Source organism: Sardina pilchardus, chromosome 5 (genome assembly GCF_963854185.1).
Source record: "Sardina pilchardus chromosome 5, fSarPil1.1, whole genome shotgun sequence".
Taxonomy (NCBI): domain Eukaryota; kingdom Metazoa; phylum Chordata; class Actinopteri; order Clupeiformes; family Clupeidae; genus Sardina; species Sardina pilchardus.
In genome coordinates, this window is record NC_084998.1 from 18,766,634 (window position 1) to 18,777,813 (window position 11,180).

At 45.6% G+C, this 11,180-nt stretch overlaps 1 protein-coding gene across 1 annotated transcript in view; it reads right to left on the reverse strand.

Annotated features, from left to right (window-relative positions):
• The window catches only part of adamts2a (ADAM metallopeptidase with thrombospondin type 1 motif, 2a), a 42,784-nt gene that overhangs the window by 22,885 nt on the left and 8,719 nt on the right, over positions 1–11,180 (reverse strand). Inside the window, exon 3 of the mRNA XM_062536796.1 lies at positions 7,092–7,260. Coding sequence (XP_062392780.1) covers positions 7,092–7,260 — 169 coding nt within the window. The remainder of the gene's footprint in view (positions 1–7,091; positions 7,261–11,180) is intronic.

The window sequence follows — 11,180 nt, forward strand, 5'->3', positions numbered from 1 at the left end:
ATGATTTTGAAATGACTTCTTAGATAATAACCTGTTTAGATTTGTGCGGACAAAGTTTTGTTCACTGCCCCAGACCACTACACAATACACACACGAGAGAGAGAGAGAGAGAGAGAGAGAGAGAGAGAGAGAGAGAGACACAGAGAGAGAGAGACACACACAGAGAGAGAGAGGGAGAGAGAGATAGAGAGAGAGAGAGGAAGGTGGCATCAGCTTTGTTATATTCAGGCGGGAGTGGGCTGCCACAGGCTACTGGCCAGTAACTTCAGCAGATGGCCAGCATTCAGAGCTGCTATTCCACACGCCTGCGTCCCAGGCAAACGGAGGTTCAGGCCAGGTCACCCATGTCTTGTTTAGCACCCCTGCACTTCCAAGAGACTGCGAGCGAAAGGGAAACGCTTGTTCATCACTAAACTATGCAGCTTTGTGAGATGAACAGTCTCCATAAACCACATTCATGGGCAAATAACATACGTGGGGGAAAACAGATACAAACAAACATTTATTTGATGAGGAAGTCTGGGTTTTCAGCACAGAGTGCGTGTGGTTTTCTAACAAAGGACAAGAAGACCGTGTGCGTGCACAACTGCTCTTATCCTCTCTTCCTGTGGAGTTGCTGAGCAACGTATATTGATGAAAAACAGTTTCTTTTTTTAAGGTAGCATTTTAATGGCAGAGGTGGAGATTTAATTATTATTTAATCAAAATCCATGATTAACATAACATACTGCAGCTGGGAAAGTGCATGGTCACATTGAATACAGAAATACAACATAATATTTGCTGATATTTTCAAAAGGTTTGTCGACCATTACATCACTGCTCCCTCCCCATCCCCGAAGGATGGCTGCAGCCAAAGTCTACATTACATCCATTCCAAGGTTCAGCTAACAACAGCAAATAGGGCTCAAGTCACCTCTGGGTCTCACTAATATCTCAATGGCGTTCTATTTAATACAATCTCCACACACTCCACACACAAACACAAACACTCTACCACACAAATACACACACACCCACACACCCACACACACACACACACACGCACACACACAGTCATGGTATATGCTCTCCAATTATAGGAGGTATCACAGTGTCAGCTGATGTGGAGAGCTGGTAAATTGCCGAGTCATCATATTTCAAGGGTAAAGGCTTCAATCCAGCACCACAGCGCTGGCTAGAGGATAAAAATAGCCCGCTACAAAGGCAGGCCACATGTTTTTGGCATATGGGCATTTCCCACTGGTCAGTCACTGAGGGGTGTCACTGCTCTGACGGCTTCTTGCCGTGCCTCCTGTGTCACCTGAATGATGCATCCCTGTGCAGCCAGCCAGTCACCTTAGCTTGATGGATGACAACTAAAGAGTTGCCACCTGATAGATTCTATCCCTACTAAAACAACTCCCGGACTGTCAATCTAAATGACAGCTTTGTTATGGCATGATTATTACGGAGTAAAATATAATTGGGGTAATTCAATCATTGCTGTGATTATGGTTATGTGAACAGACCTTGAGGTGATAAGCTAGTGGCACAGTTCCCATTTGGATACTGATACAAATAATGATTGGAAACTATTTTTGTTAGTCATTTCACATCTACGTACTGGTCTGTCTGAGATTTTTGAGAAGTTTACCAATGTTATGGACTAATGGATGCATACTTCAGCAAACTTAGTGGTGTGCCTGGAGTCTTTTATTATTTTCATTAATCTATGTCATGACTTTATTTTGTGTGTGATAGTGTGATTGAAAACAGTACACATTTTTCAGATTGAACAGATCAATTAAACAAATGGCTTGCAATCACACAAACGTTCCACATGGCAGGCGCTTGTTTTTGTGAAGAGCGCATGGGCTTAACACTTCATTAATCAACAGCCATCCCCATGCAATGTTTGTAAACTTGTAGTGCACAAACTCAGCTTCACAGCACAAACTAACAAAGCTAATGGTGCAAGTAGGGGCCATTTGCTAAAGTATCCAAACCGCCATTTTTTTAACCACTAATAATGCTCAAAATAGAACCACAGTTCTGCAGTAGCGTGAATAGGATCACAACGCATAAAATGAACCATCAAGAACTTAGTAAGTGTACTGGGACTGTATTAAAAAGATTGTTCTACAAGACTGTTTCTGACAGTTGCCTCCATGTTGGTGCATTGGTGCATTGATATAGGTGGGCCAGAGGCAAGCGAAACAAATGAAGACAGTGCTGCATTGGTCGTAGCGTTATCCAATTGCATGCAGTGATATTTTCAAAAGCATGCTTGATGCCGCCCCCCCATCATTACTCGTATAAAGCCAGACCCTACATTTTTCTAGATTTGGGTCTGGATTTCCAGGCTAAAGAAAATATACCTGGTTTATATGGTGATTTGGAAACGGACGCCAATGGGATCCTTTCCAGACAGACATGCAGAGCAAATTCAAATTTGCTAACAGACTTGTCTGGGCTCCTACAGGCTACAACTGCATAGCACAAACTCAACTCCACAGCATAAACCCTGCTCCAGGGCGCAAACAACATAAGCACCACAAACTCACATGAAACTTCACAGTTCAAAATAGGCTTACTCTTCACTCTACAAACGCAGCTCCTCACACGACAAACACAGTTTTTACAATCTTTCCTGTTTTTTTTTTTTTTTGTTATTCATAATTCAAACGACTATTTGATGTTCTGGGAATCATTTGCACCTGGGGCAAGTAATTGCCAATTTTATATCAAGCCAAGATCAGTGCTGGCCACAATATCTAAGTGGAATTTTTCATCACTGTGTGAAATTTATCTGAAGTGTGTCTGTGCTATTTTGCCTTTGGGTCTAAATTACAGACTGAATCAAAAGAACTGGAGGGACTGTGAAGTGAATTTGTTGCTTTGACCTTTTATTACTGCTGGAAACACATTTCATTAATACTGCTAGCATCCAAACCCCAAATTAAATGCTGATGGCAAATATGACACGCTGTTTTTGTAAATGTCAAACAAGCTATTAGCCCATAAACAACAATAAAAACACACGTTTGCTTGCAGTGTTATTACACTTCAATAGTGTTTCATTGGAATATAAACACTGACTGTGAAAGCGTATACCATATAGGGCAGAGATGGCTATCCGCCATGGATTTGAACGAGCCAACATCTTGAATCTTTGAAGACAAGGTCCGAGGCAATCAAGAGACATTGCTTACATTTCCTGTGATATACTGTGAAATAATATTCCTCTCGGAATGATAGTGGGATATGGCGCAGATGGAGGAGATAGTAGGCAGCTGTGACTCTGGGCTATTTCATGGCGTCCACCGCAGTCTCTTCCCACACAGCAGGTCACACACACACACACACACACACACACACTCACACACTGGCCAAACGTATACATTCCCCGTAAGTAACTAAATGTGTACCTGCCAAGTTAGAGGCTCGGGATAAATAAATGAAAGGAAATGCTGTCCAGGAAGGTGCACGTGTCACAACACTAGACGGGGAAGTATACTGACATCGACTACGGTCAGCGGCTGGGATTAAGCTAAAAGCTGTGCAGTCTTCTGCACTTACTTTGAGGATACTTAAAGAGCTTTGCGAGCAGTAGGTCGCATGCTGCTGACTGCACTGTTGCACGAATTTCACTTTCTCACAGCCCTTAAACGTCCCAAGAGGACCTCATCATGTGCTATCTCCCGAGATAGCAACCGTAAGAGGGATTCCAGATACACCAACGATTCCCTATCAGCAGCTCCGAACACTAAATGGCATTCCAGACTTTTGTTTTCATTTCTCAAGCACATAGTTTGGACTGACATTGATTTCCCATATCCAACCAGGCTGTCTGAAGTCCACACTACAATAGCCAAAATACATGAAAGTGACATCCCAAAAATACAGCTAGACTAAGGACAACACCGTGCAGCACATCTGCATAGCACATAATATGTGACCATTTCAGTCACCTAGCACAAGGAACAGGAGAGCACATATGTGGTGTCTGAGGAAGTGCTCATCGAAAACACTTCAGTGGCGAGCCAACAGCTATTAGTCAGGGACGGCTCTTAAATGAAAACACATGCGTTCTCTCTCTCTCTCTCTCTCTATCTCTCTCTCTCTCTCTCTCTCTCTCTCTCTCTGGTCACTAGTGGCCGCAGGCTAATATGTATGTGAGAATATGGCTATATGGGGAATTAATAGAGCCGGCTCTCTCACCTCCTTCTTTTCCACAGGGACCCAAGCGTATGCACCACTGACAGCACTCTCAGACACTCCGCATTCCTCCACTCTGCAGCCTTGCCAGACCATTTTAGCTGTGAACCCTGACCCAAGGGCCGGAGACATTGGCTCCGGGCCACCTGTTATAAGCAGGGGCCCCCAGAGTTGGGTCCACCCATTTAGGCACACAGAACTGAGCACCCCGTCTCCCCCTCCCCCCCGGCCACACACACACACACACACACACACATACACACACACACACACACACACACACACACACACAGTCTGACCCCGGATGTGGTGACGGAGTGTAATGGCTGCACACTAAGACATCCGCACACTCGTCAGGGGCGACGCAAATGGAGAGGGATGGCGTTTGGCGAGCCAGCTGGGCTCGGCGCTCAGCCGAGCGCTCTGCCTGTCACGTCTCAGGGTCGGCGGCGAGCGGAGATGAAAGTGCTGCCAGGACAGAAACACCGCTGCTGAGATATCAGCCTGTCACTCTGCTAAAAAAAAAAACATCCGCTCCTGCAGTTTCACCTCAGCCCAGGGAAACATGTCTGCCTAGGTGATCCAAGGGGTTCCTGCCTGCTGCTTGAGTGTGAGAATGCCTCTGTGTATGTCTTTCCGTGTGTTTCTAAATGTGTGTGTGTGTGTGTGTGTGTGTGTGTGTGTGTGCATGTGTGTGTGTGTGTGTGTGTGTGTGTGTGTGTGTGTGTGTGTGTGTGTGTGTGTGTGTGTGTGGTGTGTGCGCGCATGTCAATGTGTAAACAGATTTATGGCAGATGCTTCAGTCAGAGATATAATATTTCACCCCCCCAAACAAATCGAAGACGTTTACAAAGTTCCTGACTAGAAAGGAAGATGTGATCCAATCAGACATCTGGATTTGTCCTCATTGTCTACGGCAATAACAGGAGCGTGCTGCGCCGCCAAACGTGCCTGAGCGTTCAAGCAACGCCTGCAGTTACATTCAAATCAATCACCAGGAGAACTTAACGAAAAGTCAACACTCTGTGCCGTTATTGGAAGTCAGACTTTCCCAATGTCCTCGCAGCACCCTTTAAACGCACTCACTCCCCCCACCCCCGCACTGTTTCTTTCTCTCTCTCTCTCTCTTTCTCTCTCTCTCTCTCTCTCTCTCTCTCTCTCTCTCTCTCTCTCTCTCTCTCTCTCTCTCTCTCTCTCTCTCTCCTCCTCGGTAACTTACTGTACTTCTGCCCCTCGTCCCGGCTGCCAAGTGCAGCTTAAAATCCTATCAAGCCTGCCACGTAGACGCTGGCTGCCGGAGGTTGACTCTTGGCTGCAGCGCGTCTGTGTGCGGGAGTGTGGGGAAAGGGAAAAGACGGAGCTCCGCTTCCACCGACTCCAGCTGATGTCGCCAAAGACCAGCTCGCCCCAGCTCTCCCCGTGCAGCCCACCCACTCCAGCCTCCCGGGTGAGTTATGGGCATGTGTGTGTGTGTGTGTGCCGGCACTGCACATGTGTGTACGTGCCACGTCCTCTGATTTATCGTGCATGGAATACGCTTTTATGTCTTCATGTCAGTGTCACAGACATGTATATGTACACATGTTGATATGATACTGATACTCTTGCCCTCAGGTGGACATAAAGTCAGTTTTGAATTACATGAGATGGTGGAGAGGAGACCAAAATAAATTCCATCACTTTCAGACCAAACTCGTGCCTTCTAAAACAGTGAACCATCCACAATCCACCCCATTATAACAATCCATTTAGTGCCAAAGACTTCCTCCTTCCTGCACTTCTACATTGGTTCTTCACAAACCACCATGACAACAATCTGGCAAAGATCCTTTGGTGAACCAAAAACACTCACTGCAGTAATACTAGACCATTTGACACCAAAGGCTCTACATGAGGTCTTTAAAGATAATTATATGAAAACATAATGCATAAACAGAATTCACACCAGCCCAAGCTGTGCACAATACACACACACCTCCCATTTATAGTTAAGTGTGTATGTGTGTGTGTCTGTGTGTGTGTGTGTGTGTGTGTGTGTGTGTGTGTGTGTGTGTGCGTGGGTGTGTGTTTATGTCTGTGTGTGTGTGTGTGGGTGTGTTTGTTTTGTCTGTTTATGCTATCACCTGGTAGCATATATAAAGCTCTTACGGGAATCGTGCTATTTAAGGATATATTGTCTGGAATCTCTGGCACTTTATCGGCTCTGCAATCTAAGAGTTGCAATTTACACTAACCAAGACCCAAGTCTAGCCCTGCAATGCACAGTGGTGGTCAGACTCCATGGCTGTAACTCCGAGTGACAAATGAGAGCGTTTCTAAGACTTCATAACTTTAAATCCACTGCCCTCCTCCGAGATTCTCCCACGTTCGCTCAGGCAGAGAGAAGCGAAATTGGACTATCAGAGCGGGGGTGTGAGGCACGGAAACAAGGCCTTCTGGGAAAACCAGGCCTCTCACATGGCTGACGACAGCCTGGTGCCATGGTGGGCTTCACAGAAATACAATATATCAAGGATTCATAGAAGACATAGATTTTATATTGCAGTATATACCACGAGAACTGTTTTACGCATTTGATGTATTGTTAATAGCTTTTCCATATGCTATACATGTTATTATGCTTTTGGATGAGGGCAGGGGGAGGGAGGTGAGGACAGTTGGTTCAGGAATGATCCTTACTCTCGCTGTGTGCTTGAGTTACTATAAACGTTTTACTGCAAAAACACTTTTTTGAGATATATTTGACACTTGTGCAAGATCTTCAGTGTCAAATGTGAATTGTGACCTGACAAAAAGTCATGCTCGTAGATGTTTATGTCCTGAATACTAAGTCAGTGAGTGAGTAAGTGAATAAGTAAACAAACAGACACTTTGCAGCTCGAGCCCCTTACCAGTCGAGTGAAAGTCGGCTGCGGGGGCGGCCTCCGGCCTGTTGATGTCAGAGGCGCGGTACACGATGTGATGGCGGCCAGGACCTCCCTGCTCCTCTCCGGTCAGCGCACGTCCTCTCTCCAGCGGCTCGATGAAATACTCCTCCTGCCCGTCACGGATCATCCCCGCCTGCCCGACAGCATGAGAGATGGACAGACAGATAGAGAGACGGAGAGAGAAAGAGAGAGAGAGAGATAAAGGTAGGTATATATAGAAATATTAACAAAAACTATTGCTATTAGACTGTCACTTATTCCAACCCTTCACTTGTTTTGGAGAACCTGAGCACTGCACATTGAGCACCAGTCTCTGCTAGCTCTTTAAGTGGATCATATATTGTGATCGATTCAGAAAACGTCCTGTCCACTCTTTTGCACTTTGCAGTCTTGCCCCTCCATCATCATAACATAGCCAAACAAAATCTACTCTGAAAGAAAAAAAGGATTGGACACATAATCTACTGTATGAGATATACAGTATGACACAAAAAAAATTGTAACAGTAATCTCCAGGAAGACTAAGATCAGTGTTGTCAGCCAACACCGACTTCTGCCTGGTCTCTCTGGGAGAACTTGGAGCTGTACATCAGCTTTTTCATGTCTCCTCTGCTACATCAGGCTCATTAACAGTATCAAGTGGTGGGGAAGTCAGTTGAGGACTTGAGGACACCGACCCCTTTGTCATTGCCGAGAGACTACTGTTTCTTACGCAGCACAGGTGTACACGACACCGACTAGGAGAGCTGCCTCTTCTCAGTGTTAAATGAGAGGAGCTGGGTTGAATCCCCCCAGCGCTCCCTGGCTCATCCGCATAGGAAAACCTTGAAAGACTCCACTTAGAGGAGGTCCGTACTCCGTAGTGCAGTTGTGGGTGCTCTGAACCCAAGAAACCTCAAGATCCCGAGCGTTTGTTGAGCTTTCACTGCCATCTAGATACTATTGGGTCCAGACAGTGACATCAAGGGCTGCAGACACTTAGTTTAAGGGTTTCCGTCTGAGGATAAGAAAATAAACCTTTATATACTGCTTTTCAGTGTGTGGTTGGCTCTGTGGTGTGTTACTTTGTGGTTGACCTGGCAGGACACTGCAGAAAAAATCCCACAGATGAGCTGAAACCAGCATGGACATCACCAGCGCAAGACCATAAAATGTTTAATCTGAGACTTATCGTGACACTTACAGGTCAGCTCAGATGGCCAGAGAAGCAGTGCACCAGCTGTCTGACATCGGAATTAAACAGCAGCCTAAAACCCCAAACCCATCTAAGCCACTGATTCAGTGACAAAGTGAAGGGACAGTGTCGGAAAAATAAGAGGCAAGTCGGATTCCTATAGGGGGGGAAAAGTGATGCGTCCTGCCAGAGGGTTTCCTGGAAGAATGTTGCAAGTCCTGATTCCAGCTTTATAGCGCAAAAGACATTCTCTCAGAGGCACAATTTCCATTCTCCTGCATAATAGAGAAAAAAAAAGGCTATCCATTCAAGTCGGAAAAATCAATAAACTGAAGCAAAAAAAAAAGGTTTTTACTCAACAATGGTTTTAAAAGTTGAGGATAATTATTTCCACTTGGTCCACACCAGAATCGTCAGTGTGATAAAAAAAAAAAAAAAGTCAAGATCTTTAGAACAAAACCGTTACCTCATGGAACATTCTCTCCCAGCTGATGCATATCTTCTGGATAGAACAGAAGAACTTTAAAAATGTTTGGTTGAGGGGAAGAAGTGTGTGTGTGTGTGTGTGGGGGGGGGGGGGGGGGGGGGGGGGTCGACTCACCACGGAAAAATATACTAAGTATCCTTTTGGGGAAGGGTATAATAACTACCGGGCACTTTCTTAGCAGGCACTACTGTTTCGACTAGATCTGATCTCTGTACCTGATTAACTTAGACAACAAACAACAGACAAGACCATAACAAAAAAGAAATGGGACATGAAATCCTAATTTGCTTAAATCAACAGGTCAAAGGTGCATCCGTGTATCTTATCTTACTGGGGAGGTTAAGCAAGCCCATCTAACTGGAGGAACAAACCATAATACACCATCACAGGGCTGAGTCATTCTGACTTAGCTCTCCTTCCGATCAGAACGGCTCCCCTACACGGGGGTGAGGGTGACAGAGAGGGTGCAGATGTTAGCGGGTAGGATGTGATGTGGGTTTGCGTTTGTCTTGGGGAGATGAGCGATGCTGTTGTCACTTGGACAGAGGCTGAAGGGGGTCAAGCTGTGTGTGTGTGTGTGTGTGTGTGTGTGTGTGTGTGTGTGTGTGTGTGTGTGTGTGTGTGTGTGTGTATGTGTGTGTGTGTGTGTGTGTGTGTCTGTGTCTCTGTGTGCGTGTGGCCATTGCCAGTATGTTTCCTTAACAAATGAATGTAATTTGTGTTCATTTGTCATAAGCACTGTTGCCAACGATTAATCGCAGCTCTAAGGGATAACATAAACAGAATGAACTGCAATCAGATACTTGTTTGCAATCTCTCATGAGCCAACAGTGACACTCTGGCTGTCTGCCTAAACCCAGAGTAGCCACGTGTGCACAGACACACATACGCACGCACGCACGCACGCACGCACGCACGCACGCACGCACACACCAGATGCTGATAGATGGTGCAGAGAGAGAGAGAGTGAAGGAAAAGTGTGTGGGCAGAAGCCCACCTCTGCATGAAGGAAAGATCCATGGGCCCTCCTGACCCTTTCATAATGAAAGGCCTTCCTTCAACAGACGAGCCCATAACAGCCTCTAATATTACAGAGAGTGGAGCAAGTTTCCTGCTGTTGTCCTGTTGTCCTGTGGCCATAGGTAGCTTGGTGCGCAAATGTATGCTACTCCCCTATGGCACTCACTGTCACAGAGAGGCCACACAGTAATGATTAAGAGCCATAATGACAGTCCCCTTCACATAAATATCTATCTTCCAGCGCTTCTAGCTGGTGCATAAACAGTCATTTTCAGGGTTAAACTGACGGTCAGATATGATCTGTTTCAAATACCCAAGATGCTTCAAATATCTAAAGTGGAGGCAGACATCCAGATGTTCTCCCAGATTTCCTGTGGTAGAAAAGAAGTGGCGGGCAAGTAGGGCACTGGGTCAACCCCACATCAAGTCGATTATTCACCAGTATTTTTCTTGTCACGTCAGAACCATTAGAGAGTACACTTTGAACTAGCTCTTTTTGATCTTCTTCAAACTACTGACAAAAGAGAAAAAGGAACACTCTCACATTGACACAAACAGAAGAGGACTTTGTGTCAGAGGGAACAGGCCTGCGTGACACGTGAGTCTCTAGGGAAGAACACCAGTCTGGACAAGACCCTGCAAAACAAGGCCAATGGCAAGGTCAGATCCAAGTGACGGTCACTGCATAAATCTCTGGCCACTGACACGCAGTCAAACACATGGCCCATCTTTTACCTTCTGCAACATCTGTCCTGTTCTTCTCCATGGCCGGTACTGTTCTGCCTATCGGGCTCTGGCCAGACCTCACACATGGCTTCCCTTCTGAGCCGGGCTCCGCTCAGCACAGCTGCTTTTTTCACTGTGACCTGTGGAAGCCAGTCAGATTTCCCCTCAAGGAAGAAATATGGGCAGGATGGGCCTTCGGATAGACAGTCACAACTATAAACAACGCTCTTTTACCGTCATCTCTTGGTTTTTATGATGTTTGTGTTTTTCCACATAAATCAAGCGGGTCAGTCGGCAAATCAAGTCAGTAGTCTGCTTCACTCATGAATCATTACAAAAATCGCGATTTCATAATCCCCAAAAGATTTTTTTTTTACCGTCCGTGAAAAACATGTTTTTTTTTTGTCCAAAGGATTTGTCACTGGAAACAGTGGCACATAAAATCACGAGACAGGTGCTCGCTTTCCGGGACCCACTCCCTCTCTGTTTCACATTCCTGCTATGCTCCGCTGCAAAACGCGAAATGAAAAATGCTGTTGCACTAATAGATTGGACTCTCGACTGGCCTTCTAAACTTCCTTCTAATACACAAAATGAAAAGTCAGGGATGAGATGATGAGCCCAGAGAAATTCCAGTGCTGTCAAA